Source organism: Neofelis nebulosa, chromosome 3 (genome assembly GCF_028018385.1).
Source record: "Neofelis nebulosa isolate mNeoNeb1 chromosome 3, mNeoNeb1.pri, whole genome shotgun sequence".
Taxonomy (NCBI): Eukaryota; Metazoa; Chordata; class Mammalia; order Carnivora; family Felidae; genus Neofelis; species Neofelis nebulosa.
Genome location: NC_080784.1, coordinates 8,138,487 through 8,164,908, shown reverse-complemented (window position 1 = coordinate 8,164,908; position 26,422 = coordinate 8,138,487). Strand labels below are relative to the sequence as shown.

The 26,422-nt window shown below is 38.5% G+C and overlaps 1 protein-coding gene across 4 annotated transcripts in view; it reads left to right on the top strand.

The window, feature by feature from the left end:
- Window positions 1-26,422, top strand: part of GPM6A (glycoprotein M6A) — a 358,838-nt gene that overhangs the window by 191,263 nt on the left and 141,153 nt on the right. Inside the window, exons 1-2 of one of the 4 annotated variants that reach the window (XM_058719902.1) lie at window positions 3,224-3,274; window positions 4,573-4,631. The exons of 1 other annotated variant lie outside the window; for it this stretch is intronic. In XM_058719902.1, the coding sequence (XP_058575885.1) occupies window positions 4,595-4,631 (37 nt within the window). In that variant the 5' untranslated portion in view covers window positions 3,224-3,274; window positions 4,573-4,594. Of the gene's footprint in view, window positions 1-3,223; window positions 3,275-4,030; window positions 4,632-26,422 lie in introns of those variants that run through there. 2 more of the 4 variants (XM_058719903.1, XM_058719901.1) reach the window with 2 other exon arrangements.

The window sequence follows — 26,422 nt, the reverse complement described above, 5'->3', positions numbered from 1 at the left end:
GAGAGGGAGACACAGAATCCGAAGCAGGCTCCAGGCACTGAGCTGTCATCACAGAGCCCCACACAGGGCTCGAACCCATGGACCCGCAAGATCATGACCTGAGCCGAAGTCGGACGCTCAACCGACTGAGCCCCCCAGACACCCCTGTACCTGTGCATTTTTATCCTTGATAGGGATCACTGTCGTACAGTGTTGTGAACATCATCATTAAGGCCTGGTTTTTTGTCAGTATTTCTTGCCTACAGAAAGTTCCTGTGTGTATAATAATGCTGAATAAACATTTGTATGATTAAATAACGAAAGGGAGTAGGAATAATGATACTTCAGTTTAGCAAGACCCATATGACCATGGTCATTCTGTGAATCGACTGCACTATACGATTATAAAAGTCTAAAGAATGTTATGCTACTCTTTTTTTTTTTTTTTTAAGAATGTTATGCTACCCTTAACAAAACACTTAAAACACTTAAGTGTTTGTGGTGGTTTTATTTTCTTTAGGAAAATGTTGTGGAGTCCCTTTCTGACTTAGAGCTTAAACCAGCAGTCAAAATTTTCTTTTTTTTCAAAAATGTTTTATTTATTTTTTTGAGAGAATGCAAGTGGGGGAGGGGCAGGGGGAGGGGCGGGACAGAGGATCTGAAGCAGACTGTGCTGAGGGCAGAGAGCCCGATGTCTGGGCTAGAGCTCGGGAGCCCTGAAGCCGTGACCTGAGCTGACATTGGGCCGTCAACCGACTGAGCCACCCAGGTGCCCCCAAAATTCTCTCTCTTTTTTTGAAATGTAGGAAGAAACCAACTAAGACATTTCCTTTTCAGGATAATGTTAGATCCGTGTCTGAAACATTTGAGGAAAACCAGCAGATTTCTGAACAGTATTCATGTCTCCTCTATACTTGGTTCATGTTTTCACATGTCTTTTTTGTTAGTCTGACTCAAAGACCTTAAACATTTTTGTCCATTTCTTAAAGTTGATCCTGTATTTGGAACCCTTAACTTGTTGTTTAATCTTAACTCTGTTTACTTGGCTTTACAGAGTTATCACAGAGATGACTGAATTGTATACTAGAAGAATATGTAGATATTTTCTTGGTTTATATGATAAAGTGTTTATAAAGATAAGATGAGGTATTAAGGAAAAAAATAGCTCCAAATTAAAGTGAATTAAGAGAAAGGAGAAGGACAAATACGTTCAGGTTTAGTGACTAAAGCGTCTTTAGCTTGTGCGGGAAAAATGTAGTAAACGTTATAAATATTTCTTACATAATATTTGAAAGAGAAATCATATTTCACATTAACTATCATATTTTTAGGCTGCCTAGTAAACTCATACCTTATATTTTAGACAAATGACTACAAGAGTGGGGTAAGTGCAGTGTGGTGTAATGGAAAGAAATTAGGTTGTGGCATCTCACTGTGTCAGCTTCTAGGTCTTAAAGGAAATCTAAAAGAAACATTGTTGCCAGTTTTTAAGGCTCATGTAGCATGCTTTAGGATTCATGTAGTTCATCTACAATATAATGCCAATCATTTCTTTCTTCTAACTAGGATTCATGTAGTTCATCTACAATATAATGCCAATCATTTCTTTCTTCTAACTAGTGTTCAGATACTTGATTGTTCGAAATATTTTTAATTCAAATGAGACCAAAATTTTATTTTTTTCTCATTTATTTTGAGAGAGAGAATGAGTGGGGGAGGGGCAGAGAGAGAGAGAGAGAGAGAATCCCAAGAAGTCTCGGAGCCGTCAGCACAGAGCTTGACTTGGGGCTTGATCCCACAAACAGTGAGATCACAGCCTGAGCCAAAATCAGGAGCCAGACTTTTAACTGACTGAGCCACCCAGACGCCCTGAGATCAAAATTTCAAAAGACAATTCTACAAACAACAAATGAGCCCGGCAGTCACCTGCCCTCAAATAGGGAGAAAAGGAAATAAGGAAATTCATGTTTAGTGGGAACCGAGTTTCCACTTGGGAAAGTGAGAACATTCCGGAGATGGATGGTGGTGATGGCGGCAGAAAGTGTGACTCTACCTGATACCATCGTTCCGTGCACTTCAACGTGACTAAGGTGGTATGTTTTACGTTACATGCGTTTTACCACAATAAAAAAGTTGACCTTTGTTCCCTGACAAAGGATCCTGGCCGTAAGGAAGCTGTGTGTGTGTGCCGTGTGCTCCTAAAAATCCATTTAGCCTGGATTTGGGGTGGTTCTTCACACAGAGTAAGTTGCAGTTGTCCTCTTTTGTGAACAATTTGAGTGTGAACAAGTCTATTTGGGAGAAAAAGTTGGTCATTCAAAGGAATTTGTTCATCTTCCACAAGGCTTCCAGAAGGGAGAGTCTAGTTACTTTTCCATTCATCTTGCCCAAGGAACACTTTTTGTTTCCCTTTCATTTCTTCCCTTTCTTTCCTACGTGTGGTGGAAAAGAAAGCCATGCGCTGAAAGCTGAGGTTTGAGAATGCTGGTGGCCCTCGTCATGGAACAGAGTGTAGGCTGGGGAAGCGGCTGCCAGTGTCAGAGCGTTCGACGAGAAATCGCTGACATGGCTTCTAAGACTTCCTTGGTCCCGGAATCTCCTTGGATCTCACTTTTTGTCCTACGTGTAATAGAAAAGTCACCCTTTCCCTATTTGTCTTACAAACGGGTTAATGTGTGCGGATGTGTTTTGTAGATTGTAAACTGCTCTAGGTATGTAAAGTGGCCTTATTATTTCCACTGCTGTTACCATTAATGATTCTTCGCTGAAGACTTGTGCAGCATAAAATGAGGAAAGAAGGTAAATGAGGAGTGAGGCTCCATTGTGTTTTGACTATATGCCAGGTTATGTCAGCCCTGGGCTAAGTTGGAGCAGAGACACTGCTGTGATCTGGCTCCTTGATTTCCCTCTTGGTTTCTTTCTTTCGGTCTGTGCCCTGAGCAAGCAGCTCGCTCACAAACCCTTGAATACAGATTGAAATATATTCAGAAGAGATAGGTTTTTTATTTATTTGAACTACACTTACCTGTGGGTTAAATTCATTTGAATGGGGAAAATAAATCACAGATGACTTTAGAAGGAGGAAGTCTGAACACTGTTTCCTGAGAAATCGTGAGACATCCAGTGGGATGTTGCATGAGATTTGTCTTGCCTCTAAATAGTTGCTTTTGTAATGATTTCAAAGGAGGCGTGTAACGTGTTACTGACCCACTTTAAAAATATGTGTGAAATACAGGCTATAATGCAAGGAACTTCAACTGTGGATAATTGGGATGTGAATTAGTTTTCATGAAAGGTAAGGAATTAGGTGTGTGTGTGTGTGTGTGTGTGTGTGTGTGTGTGTGTGTGTGTGTGTCTGTCTGTCTGTCTCCATGTGCTGGCTTATTTGGACATGGAGACAGGGACAGGGATTCTTCCTCATACTTGATACTCAAGTAAGGCTGTATGTGCCCTTGCAAGAGAAACTGTTTATTTTCTCACTATACCTTTTGTGAAGTTGGATTGCGCCCTGTAGCTCAGTGGGCTGAAGTACAAATGCTAATTTATTGCCAGACTGCAGGGCTATGATTTGCATTCCAAATCAGACTGCAGATTCCCATTATAAATTGTTTATCCCGCCGTTCCTTATCTCGAATTTGTTCCTTCTTTTATTGTCCTACTCATTCCCCAATAATGACCCTGGAAGCTATTCCCTTTCAAGAGATTCCCATTTAAAATCAGCAGTTTTCATGGACTAAAATTACAACAATAAACTACAAAGACATCAGTAGATTCCTTTTGAAAAACTTCAGTGTTTTTCTCCCTTTCCCTTAAGAATCGTAATGCACTGAAGTACAATAATTGCTTAAAACATATCCTTCAGGCTTTAAGGCTTATACCGTATTTTTGTATCTTTTTAAATCTGAAAGGTGTGAGCTTATAAAACCTCTGTCAATAATAACCTCTTACAGATAAACCCTGAGATGGTATGATTGCAGCCTTTCTTGCCACTTTAAAATCAAAGTAACTAGATGCTCAGAGAGGAGAGCAAAGCAAACGTGTTTTCGCATTTTCGCGAGGTATCTGACTGGTGAGAATCAGGCTGCAGCATAAAGAAGCAGCAGGAATCTGGGCTTTCCCACTCTGGTGGCAAAGAGGGGGAATCATGGGTTGGTGGTCTGCTTCATGTTAGGAGGACACCCCTCCATCTGTTCACAGCTCAGCCTCTTTCCAATTTAAAGCCCAGATTTCCATACAAACCTCAATTTCTTTTCCCCATTTTAAATGCAAAGCAAGGCTTGTGAATCACAGAGTCTCTGCTCCTGGGATTCAGACCAAATTTCCCCCCAAAATTCTCAGGCTGTTTGCTTGAATACCTGCTTACAGTGATACACAATGGGCAGCTTTGAGAAGAAAAATTGATAATCTTCACGGAAGAGTAATTTGAATGAAATTACACTTGACAGTCTGTCTCCAAGCAAACAAGAGGCGCGAGGGAGCCTTTGCTAAGCTCCCAGGACTTGCCCAAGCCACTGCTGTGGGAGCTTCCCAGGGAAAAAAAATCACCAGTTTCTCCAACATCTAATTGAGCTTTTGATTAATTCCGTGTACCAGATTCTACTGAAGAAAGGTAGCCATGGAAGAGAATATGGAAGAGGGACAGACACAAAAAGGTACTGTGCTAAAAAGGGTTTGTTTGTAACTAAGTAATTATTTTGCAGTTTCCTTGTTTGCTTTAGACACTTGCCAGTGGGGCTAATGAATGTTTCTCTCTTGAAAGGCATTTGTGTGTGTGTGTGTGTGTGTGTGTGTGTGTGTGTGTGTGTTTCCCTTTTAGTCCGTAATGTCTGGCTTGAATGTTGTCATTATTTGCAAATCTTTCAGATCTCAGTGTCCAGATGCAAAGTCGAATTTGGTGATAAGAGCATTGCGGTATTGTTGCGAACTCTTCCTTAGACCAGTCTTTGTTAACCTTCCTTTATTTCATGCTTTCACGCTTGTCAAGCCGGGTCAAGGGACTCCTGGCGTGAGCCACAGATGCAATATTAGGACCTAGTTGTCGCTAAAAATCTGATGATGTAACCATTATCGATACCTTTGAATGGACATCTGATAGAACAAAGACCAGGCGTATATTTATTCTGTTTTGGTTCGGGCATCTTCTTAACAAGATCTTTTTTTTTTTTCTTTGCGTGGTTGCAGTTTGGTTTTAATGTAGATGGAGCAGAGGTTCATAAATTTTCCCAGTGAATAGTGATGTTAAGGTTTTCCTTTCTATGGAGTTGACCATAACCCACTTCTGAGTAATAAATGTCAAGGGTATTTTTTGATCTGTTTTTTAAGTCTGTGTAGGTGTATCTGCTGTTTAAGTGAAACGGCCATTTTTATAGGTTAACAATAGCCAAATATTGACAATTTCAAATGATTCAGACACTCTAGAATGTGTGTGTGTGTGTGTGTGTGTGTGTGTGTGTGTGTGCGCGTGAGCGTGTGCCCGCGCACCAAGTGGTAGCTGTGGAGGGAAGTGTAGCTGTATCTCAGGATCAGAGCATTTTCTCTCATGTCTGTTCTCAGGCTTATGTAATGTTGTACAAAATGCTCTTGTGTTCTTAGGATGGAAACAGTGACACAGGTAATATACGTGAAGGTAATATTTAAGAGTAGTGCTGAAATATAGCGATCATATTTGGTCTTGAATGTATGTAAATGCATTATTTTAGAAAACCATATTTTACATGATAAAACAGATAGTTTGGAAGCATAGTACAGTTTTTCATTATTTTGAGCCATTCAGCTTTGCTGAGTCTTGAGGCACACACACACACACACACACACACCCCCAAACAGTCACATATACATAATCAGAGACTGTTGACATCACATATATAAAGGTTTTATATAAGTAACAGGAAGGTAATACATAAGCTAATGTCCAAATTTTAGTCATTAGCACATTTGTTAATGATACTCTCCAAGGAAACACAATAATCTACCTGGGTGTCATGCGATCTAGTTCTTAAAAAACAAAACAAAACAAAACAAAAAAACCCTCAGCTACCTTTATTGTATGAACAAATAGCTTAAGTGCTCATTGGAGATTTGAAATGGCAAAATTTTTCATGGTGATTTTCACCCTTTAAAGGTATCTCAATTGACTACTTTGGGAATAGATTTTCTTAATATTTTTATAGCACATAAGGGGATTGCTTCTTGGCCAGTTAATTTGTTGAAGGAAAAATAAAGTGATAATTTTCACATAGAGAAGTGATATTCATTACACTAAAAAAATCTTGAGATAATTCATGGGTTGTGGTAACAGGTTGAAAATGTCTGGGCAAGCCTTGGTAGATACTGGAACCAAGAAAAATGATGTCATCAGTTATGTTTTTCCCAGGTAACACTGAAAATCTTTCCTTCCTGGGGATGGAAGCAGCAGGGATGTGATGAGGAACAAACATCCTGTCGCAGTGGGTTTTTTTCTTTATCATTAAGGTGTGCATATTTAGATTAGGAACGGCAGTGGAAAATCATCTTTTAAAAATGAAAAGAATAGGTTGTATGATGGTCTGTAAGTATGTAAGGATACATAAGTAAAATACCCATAATTAAGCTTTTTTTATTAATTGAGAAAGATGATTTAACTCTTCATTCCTGTTTTCTGTTGCTTTCAACTCTGCCTATGGCACCTTTTCTATGTAAGTTTGCTTTTAGAAAGTTACATTTGAATATAAATGCTCTCTGTACCTGTGCAGGGGTCAGGGAACAATGTACATTTTGAGAGGATCTAAGTTGGAAAGCTACTTGGCAAGCAGATTAATCGTAAGAGATTTTTCAAGAGTTGAGATGGGCAGATTTAGTGATCCATTTACTTTAAAGGAGAGCAACACTTTGCATCAACTCTCATCCTGTTTTTCTTAAATTGCGCAGAATTTTCTTAAGCAATAATTCACGTATCACAGAATTCTCTTCTGTTTGAAAGATGCCCTCCTGTCCCTTCTTACAATTTCAATCTATTTTTCCCTGTTACAAATTAGAAAGACTTCAGTTCATGTCAGTATTGACCCATGTCAACTTCCAAATTCAACTACAGTATGAAATGGAAGCCAGTGGTTCCATAAACATATTTGAAAAGATAATATAGTTGATGCTTGGAAGATATTCTTCCATAAGAAATGGACTTTTCTTCATAATGAGATCTCCCTTCCCCACTTAATCTGTAAAAGGCAACTGAAAGTAGCCCTAATACTTACCCTAATTTAACCATATATGTTCAGCTTGGAAGAAACCATATATGTTCAGCCATATATGATTTAGAAGTATGGGGTTTAACCATGTATGTTCAGCCTGGAAGAAACCATGTATGTTCAGCCATATATGATTTAGAAGTATGGGGTTTAACCATGTATGTTCAGCCTGGAAGAAACCATGTATGTTCAGCCATATATGATTTAGAAGTATGGGGTTTAACCATATATGTTCAGCTTGGAAGAAACCATATATGTTCAGCCATATATGATTTAGAAGTATGGGGTTTAACCATGTATGTTCAGCCTGGAAGAAACCATGTATGTTCAGCCATATATGATTTAGAAGTATGGGGTTTAACCATGTATGTTCAGCCTGGAAGAAACCATGTATGTTCAGCCATATATGATTTAGAAGTATGGGGTTTAACCATGTATGTTCAGCCTGGAAGAAACCATGTATGTTCAGCCATATATGATTTAGAAGTATGGGGTTTAACCATGTATGTTCAGCCTGGAAGAAACCATGTATGTTCAGCCATATATGATTTAGAAGTATGGGGTTTAACCATATATGTTCAGCTTGGAAGAAACCATGTATGTTCAGCCATATATGATTTAGAAGTATGGGGTTTAACCATGTATGTTCAGCCTGGAAGAGAGCTCGATTTAGAAGTGGAGGTGACCGGGTGACCTCACAGTCAATTCCGCTCAACGCCTTGGCGTGAAACTGAAATGAGTTCACTAATCTGTTGCTGCACCCATTTCTGCCACCGTCCCAAAAGGCGAGCATCTCATTGGACTGAGTGGGAAACTAGTGCTTTAGGAAACATGTCTTTTTTGTAAAAACATGCCCGGTACGTGAAAGCCAGTTATTTTATCTTGGGTTCAACCAAAGCAACAGTATTCTGGTATTGGAGAAAAAAAGAGAAAAAGGAAAGAAGCTGTTTTGAACTTGGCCCTTAGGTACAGCCATAACAGACCTAGCATCCCTGTTGTCAAAACTTGGGACACATGGTCATCAAATCATGGCAACAGTGGTTTCAGTTACTGTAGACGGATTGAGCCAAGTGCATGAAGAGAGTTTTACACAGATTTAAAAGGTATACGTTTATGACTTCTGGACTTGCAGCCATGTCTGGAACATTTCGCTCAATCCTATGGGAAAACACATAAATGATTTAAGTGTGTCTGATCATTAGTGACTTAGTGAACGTGTGTTCCAGTGGCCAGACAAGTGGGTGACCATTACTTTACAGACAACCGCAGTGAACAAGTTACTGAATTAGGAGGAGGTCAGAGCCGATGAATTAATGATTAGAAGAAATGATGACATTACACGGACACGAAAAGAAAGTAGCAATGAACATGAAGAGCTAGCAAGTGGGAATCTTCATAAATTGGCTGAACTGCTCCAAATAGCCAGAAATTGATTGATTTAATTTCTGAACATGAACATCATATGGATCAAAATCTCAAAATTAACATGTAGTGTACCAGAAATGTTTGATCAACTCCAAAGATAATGGCTACGGCGTTACTCAGCATGTTTTTCTAGTATAATTAGCAGTATTATGAATCTCTTTGTCAACTTCTTGAGTTCAGCGGAGGCAACCGCAGCCTCTGCCCCAACAGTGATGCCTGATGTACCCTGTCCTCGAAGGACTCAGTCCTTGGTGATCCGCAGGGACTATGTCACCAGAGGAAGGAGAAGCTCAAACTCATGTGACAAGGCGTGGTTTGTCATCTGCACACCGATCCCATGGCTGTTGTTTAGGGGCCATCGTTCATCTTTAGCCGAACACACGTGCATGTGCCCGTGCCCCAGTTCAGCATATCCTTAACTTGTTAAAACCAAAAAGAGTATCTGGATGAAAGGGCAGTACACAGGTTAATTTATTTTTTTTCTCTTGCTGTCTTAACGTTTGTCTCATAATGAATACTGTACAATTATAGTTGACATGTCTACTCATAATTATATACTTTTCATTTTACATTATACATTTCGACATGCATTACTATTAGGAAGTCTGTGCCCAAAAGCGTGTATGAGATATTTATGGGCTGACTGAAATTCTTCTCGAAAATTTTTTTGATTAGGGTTAGTTTTGCCTTTGAGGGATGACTTTGCAGCCTAACCCTTCTTTAGTCAGGTGTCATCCCTCAAGAAAAGACACCACGTAGTAAGTGAAAAGGGAGGTCCTTTTGGCTCTATGACTAAAGAGGATGTTGGGCAACTTAAATTGCCCAGTGATTTCAGTGCCAGATAGTGGCCTAAGGACTTCACATAAATTAACTCATTGACTCTTCACAATGACCTTAAGTGGTACTAATACTGAGGAAACTAAAAATCAAATAGGTTAATTAACTCGACCAAAGTCACATAGTAGCAAGGAGTAGAGACAGACTGAGACCACGCCCTACGCTGTGCTAGATATCAATAATGGCCTTTCTACCACACCTTTTTTTAAGTGCTGTGCTTAAACCACACACTTCTACTACACTAATGAGCTTGCTCTGTAATGTATGGCCATGTTCGTTATCACCCATTGTGGCCTTTTTGGCTAGATGTGGACAGCTTTGCAAGTGCAACCAGTCCCTAGGTGAGCCAGCAATATGTGACCTGTGAGTCTTGATTCCAAAAAGATGAGCTGGGTCAGTGGTACTCTTCTCTTGAGAATTGAGAAAAAAAATGATCCTTTTGGTTTTGTTTGCTTGTTTGTTTAGAGAGAGACTGTGAGTGGGGAGAAGGGAGAGGGGGAGAGGGGGAGACAGAGGAGAGAGAGAGAGAGAGAGAGAGAGAGAGAGAGAGAGAGAGAGAATGAGAATGAGAATCTTAAGCGGGTTTAATCCTCACTAAACTTGGAACCCGACTTGGGGTTAGATCCCACGACCCTGGGATCATGACCTGAGCCAAAATCAAGAGTCCGATGCTCAACCTACTGAGCCACCCGGGTACCCCAAGAATAAGTGTTTCTTGATGTGCCCTGAAGATCTCTTCATTCCGCCAAATATCTTTACAGTGATTGAGCTGTCATCCCTCAGCTAATCTGAGTGAATCTCTGTCCTTTGCAATCAAAGACCTCTAAATAAAACAAATGAGCAGATCCTTTTAGGAATCTTATGGAAAGAGGTTCAATGTTAAGAAATATTCCCTGACTTTAACCGACCAAGTGACAGGTGAACCAAATGTATACTTACTATATACTTGAATCTCAACGTGAAACTACTCTTTAACATCCTAGGTGATTCTGAGTTTTTCCTTCACCTTTCATTTTTTACAGTGAATAATTAGTTCAGCTTAAAACCACGACCTACCAGTAAGCAACTGTTGGTAGTAAAATATTTTGAGAACCAAAGAAAGCAAAGAGCCCAGAATGAATCGAAGTGTCTGCTTTGTTAATAGACTTGGAATCTTTAATAGTATTCCATTGAAATCCACAAGACAGTGGCTAGGCAAATAACAATCACAACATCAAAAACCTTTGAATAGTCATTTAAATGGAAGAATTAACTAGCCTGGTTTTGCATCTTGGTTGTTGGCTACTTGCAGATCCATGAAAAAAGGAATTTGTCTTGTCTTCCTGCAAGTGGACTTCATCTCAACAAATATTGTTGGCTGCCATCTTGATATTTGAATAACAGAGCTACGAGAAACTGGGACATTCATATTTTATAAAGTGTATAGGAGAAATCTGTCCTGTGAGTTGACAGCTGTGTTTTTACTGGCGGTGAATACTGGAGTCTAAGAAATTATCCTCCTGGTGTTATCAAATGTAGTCCAAAGACACTCGTTAGTGGGGAGAGTTAGGTGCATTTGTCATAAAAAGTGATATCCCCAGAGCTTCTGCTTTGCTCTGATTATTATGACTTCTTTGGTTCCGATAAAATATTTTGGAGTTGTGTCATCTTACATTTTCTTTGGATCAGTTGCTGATTATGTTTTTTATAACTGTGGTGCTATTTGTCTCAGAGATCCAAAATCCTCAGTAAAACATGTGCCAACATCTTAGTAAGATAAATGATGCATATTAGGGTTTTCTTTTCTTTTTTTTTTACATTATCATTAGAATGAGTATATTCACCTTTTTAAAACAAAAGCTCTTGATACAGTTACTTCATTTTCTCCCTGAATTGAAACTTAATCTTAAACATTTAAGGAGACTAAGTGAGAAGTCCAGTGTAGTAGATTGAGATATTGGTACAGAATGCACTTGAGTGATGACTTCAAAATGGTTCTTAGAAATTATTTCTTAATTAGTCCAGAAGGCAAATGGCTTGTGTGGGATTCATAGAATTCGGAAGATAACTGCTAGTTTGTCAGTTTTGGCTTCCATTTTCCTCTGAACATCTACCCCTCCCCACTTTGCAAAATGTTTGACAGTTTTCTTTTTCATATATCGAAGACAGACTGCCTGGCTTCTTTTCAGAATCCTTTTGGATACCATCCATACTCACAGGTGGCACAGCTGTGGATTAGCTGACATGATGAAAATAATTCATGGTTTCCCCATGTGCTCTCTAGTCAAGTTGTGACCATTGTCTTGGATATTCTTAATCCGAAAGAAACTTTATCCTTTGAAAAAGAATGGAAAATAAAAGGAAAGAAAAACAGAAGATAGCTGATTTGTTTCTCTCAAATTGTGAACGGGAAATTTAACTTTAGCTCCAGATAAAAGCCAGTCACGAATTGGGGTGGGTTGTAGAGCACATTGGGGAATTAAGTGACAATAGGAGCAAAGCTGAGGTCAGAGGAAAAAGGGAGGATGACTCTTGACTTTTAAATGATGTGTGTTCGTCAAGTCTTAAGGTGGAAGAACACGTTGGAACGTTACTGCTGGGTACAATCAGGATAATTTCCAAAAGAAAGACATTTTGGCACGTAGTTTAAATCACGTAATGTTTTCGGACCTTAATTTCTATCATATGAGAAATGGTAATCTTTTAGGATACCTACCTCTACAAAAGAGAGCAATTTGATGGAGTCTAGCCCTGAGAATGACGCTAGGAACGTAAAACATGCATTGCCTCTGATTATGGAGCATGCATACTTTTTATTCTCTAGCAAAAGTGAATCAGTTGAGAAATTTTGTTAATTATCATTTCTCACTAATAATAGAAATTTCAGTGTTTTGCCAAATGCTTTCTTTTCTTTTAATGTAATTGATTTCTTTCACTAGAAAGGTTCTTTGAATGATATATTAGCTATTTTTTAATAATATAAGATTTGGAAGGAAAACTTTTAATCGCTTATATTCCTTTATTGTTATTTGATGAGAAATATTATTTTCTTATAAATAATTCAAACAAAGAAATAATACATGGCCAAATCCCTTTCCCCAAAACCTTAGCCTTTTTTTTTTTTAGTTTTTGAGACACGTCTCCCATTTCCTACAATACTAGATATTTCATTTTTAATAGTCTGTGCCATATCAATTTTGCACTTCGATTTAGTGATTGCACATCTGAAACGTAGCTGTCTTTACTAACATGGTTTATGTTTCATGGAAAAATAGTAAATATAGTAGCTAATACTTAATAATCCAGGCACTGTCTTAAGTATTTCATATTGAGTATCTACTATCAGTATTAGTTAATACATTTTGATTGTGGTTTTCTTGTCAATTTCCAATGCTTTTTGACTTTCTAGACACACTCTTTCATCAATGGCTATTTAGTTCAAACTCAGCTCTACAAGGAAAAAGAAGAAAACCTCATACAAATATCCAGAGAATAAGGAGGATTTTAATGAAATGAGATAGTGTTAATTTCATCTTTGAGAAAGAATGGTTCTAGTTAGAAAAACTATTTTTTTCCATAATAATAGCATTCAAATGCAAATTTTGGAATTTTAGACTGGGAAATTCTTTCTTAATGGTAGAAAAGAATTGTATTCATTTTTGTTAAAACACCATCAAGTATTTTGCAAGCAGAACTAATTTTAAAAAAATACAGGCTTGAACATTATCTGAGCAATGGACCTCGTAGACATGACGTTGAGCATGGTTTGTCCATTAAAACCAACTTCAGGGTTTGAGAAGTTCTTTTAAAAAATTTGTATATTTCTTTTGAGAGAAAGAGCATGAGCAGGGGAGGGACAGAGAGAGAGAGAATCCCAAGCATGTTCCACACCACCCAACACGGGGTGTGATCTCACAAACCATGAGATGATGATCTGAGAAGAAATCAAGAGTCAGATGCTTAACGGAGTCACTCAGGCGTCCCGAGGCGCCAGAAAAGTTCTGATTGTCTTAAGTGATATCCATATTTCACCAAACCCAGATTCATTTATAGTTGGTTATACTGCAGAGATTTTATTATGGATTTTCATCAACTTTTTCAAAATCTCATCCTTTTACAGTATAAGATGACAGTGGCTGCTACTTTTACAGAATAACTGAAGCTAAAACATTTTTAAATTTCTTTATTCAACCACCCGCATAGAAAATTGTAATTAAGTTATAAGATGTAGAGTTCAGAAACAATACAGTAAGATTCTCTTTGTAAAGATCAGACATGTAGAAAAGCCAGCAGTCTTTGTAGCCAGTCAAAAGAATTGATTGGCCAATTAACTTGTGGGTTCCGCCATCAAATGACTTGTTACAGCCCTCTTACTTTCACCTCTAACTCGCTTTCTTTGTAACTCAGTCTGTCTTAGTCCTGGTTTTTTCAAAACCCTTATTTTTTGAGAATTCATTTTCACTGCCATTATCTTTGGGTTTGGCGGGTTTAATGTGAGTTTTAGATGAAATAGTGACTAGGTGGACATTCCTGTCATCATATCTGCAGCATTGTAAGAGTCTACTAGATTCAGATCTGTCTCCCTGTCTCCTTTCCTCTCTTCCATAACACATTGTGACCATTTAAAACATAACTCAGCCACTTCCCTTGAGGCAGAGACTCAGTTCCAAAAGTTAAAGGATGTTATGGGTTTAATCACTTGTTCGAACTGTTGGAACAATTACCTTCTGAAAGTTTGTTTAGCATTTAATGAAGGGCTTCTCTTATTGTTTATTTTTTTATGTACTATATGTTATACGCATTCCCTTTTCAAAGTACAGATCCCATAAGGGATGGATTTTATCTTGTTCTTGAACCCAACTGCCAAGTGTCTCTGAATACAATCCCATTCATACCTGATGGATGATGACGGCGGTCATGGTGGTAATGGTGATGTTGATGATGGTGATGATGACAGTGATCGTGATGATGGCAGTGATGGTGGTGGTGATGGTGATGATCATGATAATGAAGGTGATGGTGATGATGATGATAGTGGTGGTGATGGTGATGGAGACTAGGAGAAGAGGAAAAGAAAGAGGATGAAGATGGAAGAAAGAGGAGGAAGAAGAGGAAGAAGAAGATGAAGTCAACTGTTCAGGTTAAAGGAAGGGTGAAACTCTTTTCTAAATAAAAACAGAACTTTCAGAACAGCTAAATCTAATTTGAAAAAATGCTGTCACGACTCCATTTCATGTCCTTAGATTTGAATTTAAAAAAAACCTTTTTTTTTTACCTGAAATACAGTTTGATAGCCGCCTTCGTGAAAATGAATAGATTTTCATTTTTTGTTTTTTTTTTTTTAATTTTTTTTAATGTTTATTTATTTTTGAGACAGAGACAGAGCATGAACGGGGGAGGGGCAGAGAGAGAGGGAGACACAGAATCGGAAGCAGGCTCCAGGCTCTGAGCCATCAGCCCAGAGCCCGACGCGGGGCTCGAACTCATGAACCGTGAGATCGTGACCTGAGCTGAAGTCGGACGCTCAACCGACTGAGCCACCCAGGCGCCCCTAGATTTTCATTTTTATTATTAAAGAGTCCACATATATATCGCATTACAATTCCAGCAATTAAGTGAAATATATGGAACGGTCAAGTTCAGTAGGTGGATCCTGAAACCTGGAAAGTCATGTCTCACAACATTTTATAAGATGCTAATAAAGAAAATATAGCATAGGTGTATTTAAACTCGCTGACACTAAGCTCATCGTGTTCATTAGTCAGCGTTAATCAAAGAAAACAAAATTGTGGAAGAAATAACAGTTTAAAATCATCGAGGACAATTTAATAAGATAAGGCCTTTCTGAAGCTCTATCCAGCTAGTCCATATTCGAGATCGTAGCTTTAAAGACCAGCATGTCAATGAATAGCATTTCCCTTTACCGTCTTTTATGCTTTCAGTTTTCATACTTTTATCAGTATACAATCTTGAACCGTTGCCTGATAGTGTGGTTGTGACCAGGCCACAGTCTGAAAGCTCGAGTCACTGGTACGTGAGGAGTATTTATCACAACATTTACAGGATCATCTTTTTCTCCCTGAGGAGAAAAAATTTGGCGTACTAATTTTTTGGTATACTAACCACTAATTTATGCTTTGGGATAAACATGTGATACCATTATTTGGCGAAATTGAGAGTGAGTTCTTCCTGAGCTTCTAAAATCATGTCACGTTTTATATGCCAGCTATGTGGCCAGGCCAAAAAGTATAGTCTCTGGGAAAGATTCATTACAGAGATTTGCTGCAACACTAGATAAAATTTAATCAGCAAAGAGGTGGCAAGCACTTACTGTTGACATTGGCCTCTACACCACAGAAGACTTAGGAGCTTCAGATGAATGACATACAACGTTCTTTCGTAATGATGTTTGGTAATGGCGTCTGCATGTCAAGGGTGGCTGCCATTTTTGCATGAACGTCAAAAAAATTTTACTCATTGTTTCTGGTAAATTAGAGGGAAATTTTGTATCACATTCATGGTTCTGTCATCATTACAATATGTGGCTGCAGCTCCAGTACTTTGTTTTTTTTTCTTTTCAAATTTTGCAGTGACGAAAGGCAACATCATTGTGGGTGTCAAGGTCTCTTCAGGCAGCTGGATGTCCAGATGCCTCTCTGCCACCAAGCATTGCATACGTCTTAAAATATTAAAAATACAGAGTATGTTTTTAAATCTAATATGCTCTATTTAAAAAGCAAATCAACTTCAGGGTGCCTGGGTGGCTCACTAAGTTAAGCGTCTGACTTCAGCTCTGGTCACGATCTCACAGTTCATGGGTTCGAGCCCCGTGTCGGACTCCATGCTGATAGCTCGGAGCCTGGAGCCTGCTTCGGATTCCATGTCTCCCTCTGCCTCTGCCCTTCCCCTCCTCGAGCTCTGTCTCTCTCTCAAAAATAAATAAACGTTAAAAAAAAAATCAACTTCACTGGCTGCTCCATTCCATCTGTATCAGATTCCCAGTGCATCTCCTCCTATATATTGTCATAACCACTTTGCTTCAGCCTTAGGTACTACAAGAATTTTTTTTTTAACGTTTCTTTAATTTTGTTTTGAGAGAGAGCGCGAACGGGATAGAGGAAGAGGGAGAGAGGGAATCTTAAGCAGACTCCACACCCGTGTGGAGCCCATTGTGGGATCATGACCTGAGCAGAAATCAAGAGTTGGACTCTTAACCAGCCAAGCCACCCAGGAGCCCCTAAAAGAATTATTTTTAAATGCACTGGTTGATTTGGCTTACTTGACTGTATTATAGATGTATTAAGTGGAACTATGTCAAATTGCTAATATTAGACAATTTTCATCTGCAAAAAAACAGGTACTTTAATATATCTATACTCTTAGCATATACATTTATGAAACTTTTTAAATGTGTTCGTCATTTCTATTGAGAAAATAGAAAATAATACATGATATGGAACTATTAAGATTTGTGTATTTACATTAAGTATGGTTAAACTTATCAAACTTTCTCCAATTTCTTTATGACCTCATTAATTTGTTGTGTTTTTTTCCCTTTTAACAAAACTTGGCAAAATGTTTGGAGTTTTTTGTTTGATGCATTTATATATAATGGGAAAGCTAACATTTTTCTCATTTTTGAGGTCATCCGATCTGAAAGTTTGGTCATTTGGGGGCTTCCTAAACGTAGTACTAAATTAATATCTGTTTTTTTCTGCCTGTCTCAGAGTGGACAGTATGACCTTTCATCTAGAGAGTAGAATATCTGCTTTGTTCCTCCCTGGGTAAAATAACACTCCCCAAATCATTTCCCATCTATGTGGCATGATCCAAAGGAATCTCATCTCCCACAAGCTGAGAATGTCACTCTGCCACGAGCAGTTCTTACTTACATCATCCGAGACAGGTTTGCCAGGCTGTTTGTGGTCTTTGAGGGGCGAAGACTTACATACCACTTCAATATGGAATGTAACCCAGACATTAAATCGAACTATTACCTTTTGGGTTATTTTGATGTTTTATTGTGCAAGATAAAGAAGCCTTCATTGAAAGGGTCTTCTAATCTGTGTTTTAGAAATAGAGTGATGCCACAGTGTAGGCTTTGGAGTGGACAGTAATTCAGGGCAGCACCAAAGAACCCTGAAATGCCCATTACTTTATGTAGATGCACAGTTTCACCTGTTAGTTTTTTAAGTGTGGGTGTGAGGGGGGAAGATAGGAATGGATGGGAAAGAATTAGGGTGGACTAAATTGTTTTATTTTTTATTTTTGGACTAAATTGTTTTACAGCAGTTTTGGCCCAGAGTGGGGAGACTCCCACCCCTAATTTAGATGAACTCCATTCAGTACAATTAATATGAACCTCATATTACCAAGAATTGGACTTACATTTGGTTAGCATACACTGATTAAAGCAATTTATTTCTCCAGCCCACATTTTGGGTTAGATTTGCTACATGTGTAACTTTATTTTTGTTGTATTTTATGTATTCCTATTTATGTTCCATTTTGTAATGTCTCAAAGAAGATTCCTCTTCAGTTTCTGCAATAATGTTTAATCATCTGTCACAAATGACACAGTTATTAGAATCATTTCATGATTTCTTGACCACTTAGAAGTCTGTATAACTTTTAAAAAAATTTTTTAGACTTTTTTTTAATGTTTATTTTTGAGAGACAGAGACAGAACTTGAGTGGGGGAGGGGCAGAGACAGAGGGAGACCTGAATCTGAAACAGGCTCCAGGCTCTGAGCTGTCAGCACAGAGCCAGACGCAGGGCTTGAACTCATGAATTGTGAGATCATGACCTGAACTGAAGTTGGACGCTTAACCAATTGAGCCACCCAGGTGCTCTTATATAGTTTTTTTTTTATTTGTACTCTTAAAACTGGTCATGTTATTTGAAACAAAAAACTTTTAATATTTTTTGAAAATTTATTATCAAAAATCCATCCTGCTTAAGAAACCATAACAAGTTGGATGAAAAGAAGAACTGAATCTGAAAATATTTGAATCATGTCCTTATCAAAAGGGTTTTGTATATGCCTTTTGTCTAAGGGCTTTTTATTTGTTTGCTTTTGAAACTGTGTCCTATTTCTGTGATGACAAATAGAAGTCTTCTGGAGGTGTCTGTTGGACCTCAGCCCTCTCCCTCACTGCAATATTAACATTTTTACTTTTGTGTATAAGGAAATCCATATTATCTCTAGTCCTTGTATGTTTTACTTTGTTGCATTTGTGTCACTCTTTGTTATGAGTTGAGTTTCTGATGCTGTTCTCAAAAATTGAGTCTTAGGTTCATGGAAATGCCCGGTGGTGTGTGGGGGGAAGGGAACAAGCAGGAATGTCAACTCATGGAAGAGGTCACAGAATGAAATTGCCCAGAAAGGACAGTGGCCCACAGTCAGAAACTAAAAAAATGGATATATGCTTTGGTCAAGCAGAAATGATTTCTACTTCAGAAGAGGGCTGGTGGCTGGAAGAGTCTAGAAAGGAGAGTGACCGGAGCTCCCTGGGATAGCTGAGGAGAGAGAAGCCTGGCCTCTGCCTTACGATATCGAAGGGCAGGAAATCAGACAGGGTTAGAGGGCAGGGTTGGGAAAGAATAATGTTTCCCGTTTTGCAAAATGAAAAAAAAAAAAAAGAAAAAAAAAGAAAGAAAGGAGATGTTATTACCTATCAGGCCCCTGAAATCTGTGAACTCTCTGCTCATAAGTAGCCCCTGGCAAGGATTTCCAATTTCCTTCATTTTCTTTTATGTGAAATACAGCTGAGGATTTGCCAGACAAAAATTGAATACCTCTTTTGGAGCCGTGTAAAAAATGCATTTTATATTTCCCTTGGTAAAATTGTTTCCTGAGGAAATTCGCTATTTTCTAAGGAGAAAATGTAGGCCACAAAGAGAGAAAAAAAAAAAAAAATTCTTCCATTTCAACTGTGTGCTGCATTTGCTCGGATAAAGAATTGACTCCAGTTTAGGAGATGAATAGAAATGACACACTGGAGAAGAGTAGCCAAAAAAAAAAAAAAAAAAAAAAAAAAATCAAACCCGTCTGTGTCAATGAAAGAGGTAAGTTGCCTCCACCCCCTCTACTAAAAAATAATTTTAAAGACTTTGCGTTGTTTGTAAATTTTCGGGAAGGCGATATGTGGTCAGTCTGCAAGGAAGACGGCAGACACTCAGCACGTTGCTCTTTGTGAAACCCAGCTGAGCCCACGCTTTCCCAGTCCGTGGCCAAGCGCTTGTGTCGTGCTGTGTAGCCGCGGCAGCACGACGCAACGAGATGTGGACCCAGCCTGTGTGACCAGATCACAAATGTGGTGAATGGAGTGCTGTTGCGAAGAGAAACTTACTGCCAAGTATAGACAACTGAGCTTCCTCAATGGTTGTTAAACAATGCGCCAACAACCTTTGTTGCTAAGGGGATGACTTGGCCTTAAATTGTTAGAAATGAAAACCTTAGAAGAATGATTATGAGCTGTACTTTGCGACTTGGGTGTCTCTGTGAGTGACACAAGTTGTGGCAGTGCTTACGCTCGGGTTTGCCTGGGTACCACCTCTTCTAGGTGTGTTGAAGCCTAGACTGCTGTCCCTCCTTCTACTTCTGATTTTAGATTCTGATTCAGTAAGTGTGAGGTGGGGCCCAAGAATCTGCATTTCAAACACTCTCCCAAGCTTGACTACAGTTGCAAATCCCGGGACCACACTTAGAGGGCCCCTGGGCTAGTAGATGATCCTCTACTGGTTTTACTGTGTAAAATTCAATGGTGAATTTCCCAACTGAGATTTAGAATGTATACATCAAAATAAGGGTATTACGGATTTGAAATCCGAAGCCTGAGAGGAAAAGGGTAGTCAGAGATGGCAGTCATTTAAAATGAGAACTTTATGGATAATAACCCCCAAATTTCGCTTTTGAAAATCAAAAGGATTTTTGAAATCTATGATCATGTGCGTAAGCTCTTGATTACTTCAGAAAGTGGTCTGAAATGTGCAGTGATACACAGCCTCCCATCTGGATGATTCAGTAGATACAGGAGAAAATTATAATCATGGGATGACAGGGAAATGTGATTGAGATAGGAAACTTAGAGTTACTGAAAATGCTAACGCATGTAACAATAAAACAGTTAGGCATTCAGTGTACATGGGACCTCAGTTGTTTAGGGGGAGGGTCTGAACATTGATTCTGTGTCACACTGGACTGTCATGAACTGTTGCTGGTATTAATACCATTGTTAGCGTCACTAGCTAAGGAACAAACATCTTAAATAAATTTTATGTCGGAGATCATGAAAGATCCAATGAGGTCACCTGTAGGTTATAAATATTATAACTAGGACCACAAGGCATTTTTTATTTACAAATTAAAGTAAGTATAAAAAAGTGTGACTGTTGGGGTGCCTGGGTGGCTCAGTGAGTTAAGCGTCGCTCAGGTCATGATCTCATGGTTCGTGGGTTTGAGCCCTGCATCAGGCTCTGTGCTGACAGCTCGGAGACTGGAGCCTGCTTCACGTTCTTTGTCTCCCTCTCTCTCTGACCCTCTCCTGTTCATGATCTATCTCTCAAAAATAAATAAATGTTAAAAAAAGTTTAAAAAAAAAGATTGTAAAAAAAAGTGAGACTGTTGAGATTCCAGTTGTTAGCATGTGTTATACAGTTATTTGATTTTTGCATTTCTCTGTTAAAATGTACATAAATTATCTGGAAGAAATAACTGAGCATTTTTTGCACACTGAAATGGAATATGATATCAGATTAGTTAATTTTTTTAGAGAAAAGAGCCCTCAAGAATCTGACATAATCATTTTCCCTTGAAAAAAATGAAGACATAGGCTTAACTCGCACAAAACACAGCTTGGGACTTTATAGAAATTGGTGAAATTTTTGTTTTGATCAGAATGACTTTCAAAGTGAGGTCAGTATGCACTGGGGAAGAAAATGCCTCTGGGAACTTATTATATGTTCATTAGCTCAAAAGCAAACCAGCAAACAGCCGAAGACTATGCCTTCCTCTCAGTATGGCCCCTATGAATGATACCTTACTACTTATTACAGGATTCCTAGATGTTAACGTCACTGTGGAATTATGATCTGTTTTTGGTAAACGCAACAGAAAAGGTTTGTGAATACAGTAGAATGGGGAAAGTGGCTTATATTCTAGCTCCTCCATATTGACAGAGAAAATCATAAACTGCCAGAGGGAACGTAGTGGAAACAACCAGAACCATTCACTGTGGGTTCCAGTCCCAGCTCTGCCACATGCTGGCCATATTTTTGGTCAGGTAACTAAATTCTGATCTAGACACTAAGTTTTATCATCTATACAATAGGCAAAATAATGTCTATATGTTGGGATTGATATATTATTAAATAAGCTGATTTTATTAATTATCTACATGATTGGTACTGGTTGGTAAATTGTAGATGTAAAGTGGGTTTTTATTCATCTTTTAGAATATACTATTATTTTCATTTGTGTTGTATTGCCTCCTTGTCCATGCTAAAAGCCATCTGAAATTTACAAAGTTTTGTCGTTACACATAGATAATTATTTTAGGATGACTATGTGCCAGCCACTCTTCTAAGTGTCACTGAACGAGGCCAGCTAGATAATGGGTCTTTTGATGTGAAGGTGGAGACAGGCTGCAACCTAGACAACATCCAGACATAAATAAACAGATAAATAAGAACACATCAGCGATATGCTTACAAGAGAAACAGACTAACGTGTTGAGAACTGACAGGATTGTACCTGAGCGATTGGCAGAGGCTGCAGTCTCATCCGAAGATTCCCCCGGGGGAGTGGCTGTGCTTGGCTGCTTACTCACCTGCCACCTTGTGGGCGGGCCACAGCATTGCCTCATCACACAGCAGCTGGCTTCTGAGCAAAGGATCAAAGAATATGCGAGATGAAAGGCACAGTGCTTTTGCAATGTATCTTGAAAACAACATTCCAACACTTCTTCCTTAGTCCATACATTAGAAGCAAATCCATAAATACAGCCCTTATTCAAGTGCAAGAAATTCAGAAAGGCATGAATGGCATGAGCACGGGTCACTGAGGACCATCTCAGAGGCTCTCTGCTACAGGTATCCACAGGTGCCTCAAAAGCAACGTATCGTAAATGCAATTTATCCATTTACAGTGGAATCTTCTCTGCATACTTTGTTCTCGACTTCCATCACTTCTGACACCATTTATATATTTATATGCTGTGTCCAACTACTGCCTTCCACGTTCTCACCCACATCTAGTTGGTCTTCGTATACTTCTGCTTCAGAAATGTCTCCTAGTTCTGGCTTCTTTTCATCTGTTCAGAGCTGAAATCAAGAGTCAGACGCTCAACCAACTGAGCTACCCAGACATCCCAGCCTTTAGGCTCTTAATTCTTGGGGCATCTGGGTGGCTCAGTCTGTTGAGTGTCTGATTCTTGATTTCAGCTCAGGTCATGATCTCACAGTTCATGAGCTGAAGCCCCGCATCGGGCTCTGTGTTGACAGTATGGAGCCTGCATGGAATTCTCTTTCTCTCCCTCTCTTTCTCTTCCCCTCCCCCATTTGCACGCTCACGCTCTCTCTCTCTCTGTCTCTCTTTCTCTCTTTCTCTGTGTCTCAAAAGATAAACTTAAAAAAAAGACTCTTAATTCTTGCCATAAATCTATTAATCTGATTAAAAAACATGCTTCTCATAACGATGTTGCTATATGGACATGTTTTGAAAGGTGGTGGAAGGGACAACATTTCAATTTTAGAAAGTTGATAAAAGCCACAGAATATTTGAAAAATAATTTACTCTTATTATGAAAGAGTGTGTGTGTGTGTGTGTGTGTGTGTGTGTGTGTGTGTGACAGAGAGAGAGAGGGGGGGGGGTGGGAGGAGGGAGAGGGACAGAAAGAGAGAACTATGAATGGCCCTATTTTGTGGTATTTCTCCTGTGTGTTTTAGACTGTTGCTTCCATTTTCCTATAATCAATTATGAGTAGTCTCTGTTAGACGAGAGATCGTTGATGCTCTTTTCTCTTACATGGATTAAGATGATTGTAATCAATTCCTGAGTCAATTTTTAACATATGAAGTTAGTGTTTTATAAATAAATCTTCCTTTACACATAAAGAAAACGTATGCGAGAACTTTTCAAATTCATTGGAATAATAAAGTGAGCTCCAAATTCTGTGGCTGCCATTAGTTGGCTGAGTGGCATATGGCGAGCCACTTAACCTCCATGACCTTTATGTTCCTATTTGCAATGTTAAGAAAATGCACTAGAATTCCCTGTCTATGCTTCTCTTAATTTGGGACATGATTTTTAAGCCCGATACTTTCAAAGGCAACGTAAGAACATTATTACATTCTTGTTATCTACTAAAACTAGAATACCTTCTCTATTCATATGTTTTATTTTTCTTTGCTTATTTTCTCATAAAATAAGTTCACCTGTCATTTGATGTTATTTATAAAATAAGCTCCTTTGAGCCTCAGTATTCTGTTAGGTAGTAGAGACTACATGGAATGATTACATTAAATGGAATCTCTAGTCCAAAATGTATGAAATATCTACCAGAAAATAAAAACATTCATATTTTATTCATTCTCTCTCTCTCTCTCTCTCTCTCTCTCTCTCTCTCTCTCTCACACACACACACACACACACACCGAAAGCAAATTATAAATGTCATAAAGAAATGGCCAAGTGAGAGTAAAGCATCTTATATGTTATGTATTTAAAGGATTCATCTAAACATTTCTTTCACTATGGTGCAGGCATTGATGCTGCCTTGTTTTCCTTTATAAGAAGGAGCAATCTATCTTTTTTTCAATTAAGAGGTGACTTCATCATGCCGTGAAGTCCTTCAATCCATAGCTTTTGTTGTTCTTGCTTTTGAACTAAATAAAAGCTTCCTTAAACAGTAGTTAACAGGATTATACAGTTTAACATGTGCCTTCATAAACTTTCATTCTTTAATATCGAATGGAGATAATTTTTCCATTTGGTGTTTTCTAATTTGGAGAATATGGTATCTTTATACTACGTATAAGTAAATGCCCCAATGGCATTTGATTTTGTAGTAAAAAGAGAAGCTAAATATTTCAGGCATTTGGGTAGAAAATAAACTCATAAAGGCAATAACCAGGGCAAAAGATTAAAAACATCATACTTGTTATACTTCTAGCATTCTGATAATTTAAAAAATTGATGGCACTTTTAGCTGTTGTGAACATCTCTATAGTGCAGTTTCAGGAAATCTCATTAATATATCAGTCCCTTTATTTTACTGGTGAATTTGTTGACAGATAGTAATTGGGCCACTGTATTGAAATGCCCCATGTAGCTCAGAATTCTCTGTGTGGGTTGGCATGACAACCACAGTGGTCGATTAAACATGCCCAGAAATGGAGAAACTGCTTCTCAAAAGATGGTAACTAGATGAGGGAACAGGAGACCGTCCAGAGAATGGCAAAATGGATGGAAATTTCTAAGAATCGCTTTGAGGGTGCTATTCTGTCTTGATTTATGTAGCCTTAATAGGGTAAACACAATATGTAGGAAGAGCTAGAGGTTTAAAACTTCACTTAGATGATTGGCATATGTATTTTTGATTTTGCGTAGATTTTTATAAGAAAAGGCTGAGATAGCCTTAAAAGATTAAGTACTCTTTCAGAGAAGATGCTTATATTACCCAGAACAAATGGAATCACTATAAATGGTAACTTCTCCTTAGCTCTTTCCCTTTGAAAGCATTCTGGGAAGCGTATGGCAGATGATAGATGCAGACGGCATAGATTGGCATGTTGGCACCCAGGCACTGCCTTTGCCAGCCAGGATTGCCGCGGCCAGATTTAGGGACCAGGGAGATGGTGAACGGATAAGTCATTAGCAAGACAGAGGTTGGAGGAAGACTGATGGTTGGCTCCAGGTCTCCTTTTTCTTCTGTGTTTCGAGTCCATTCTGTGGCTTGTATGTGACAAGTAACCTAAGACAAAATTTGGAGGTAGTCCATAAAAGCGAGTCTTTGTAATCGTAGGACACTTCGTATTTTTTTGTCATTCCTTTTTTTATTACCAGTACCTCAGACAGCACTTAGGGTAGGAGGAGAAGGCATCAGCTACCTAGCAAGTCTTGTTTTTAATTAGCTTGATTTTATTTGGCTACTAAGATAATAAAGACAAGATAAAATGGGCACAACAGATTTACTGTGTCTGTAACTGGTGTAGGTGCCAAGACAGTCCATAAGTGACGTGAGTGAAGGCGGCAGATTTTCATTTGATTCTTTTTCATTAGTGCTGCGCCTGTATGGAAATTCAGATATGGATGTTTTGAGTAGTCACTGAACAGAATGTAAATATCAACTACAAAAGAAATAATTTTGCGTAGCCAACATCATTTCAAAAGTCTCTTACTGAAATGAATTTTAAACATCAGTCTCCTTTATAACATTTTTGAGAGGGGGTGGTATTATAGATCGTCTTCATTCTACAAAAGGAAATTAACTGTGTAGGATTAAGGAGCTAATTAGTGACAGAACTAAGCCTAAGACCCTGCTGGCCTGATTCAAATGCAGGCTCTTTTTATAGCCCCGTGGTGCCTTCTAATCCCGCGACCATCCCTACTGTGGTCCAACGCGATAACTTCCGAGTTCCACGAGCTGTCCATTTAGTGCAAATGAAACCAATACTGTTGGCTTGATGAATTTTATTTTGGTTTTCCTCATTTTCTTCCTTTGTCATAGTTCCTTATCTGAGGCTGTGAGCTCTCATTGATTACTTTGTGTGTTTTCATTTTTAATTTTGAATAGCCGTATTAATATTTTTGCTGTATTTAAAGGTCTGATTTGTTCATCAAGAATGATCAGAGGGTGGATAGGGTTAAATATTTACTTGTCGTTGGTTGGTATTTAAAAATCAACCCTGAAAAAACAAAAATAGCTTTTGAAATTACCCTCTAATGTTATAGATAGCCGTCTCCATGAAATTCTCA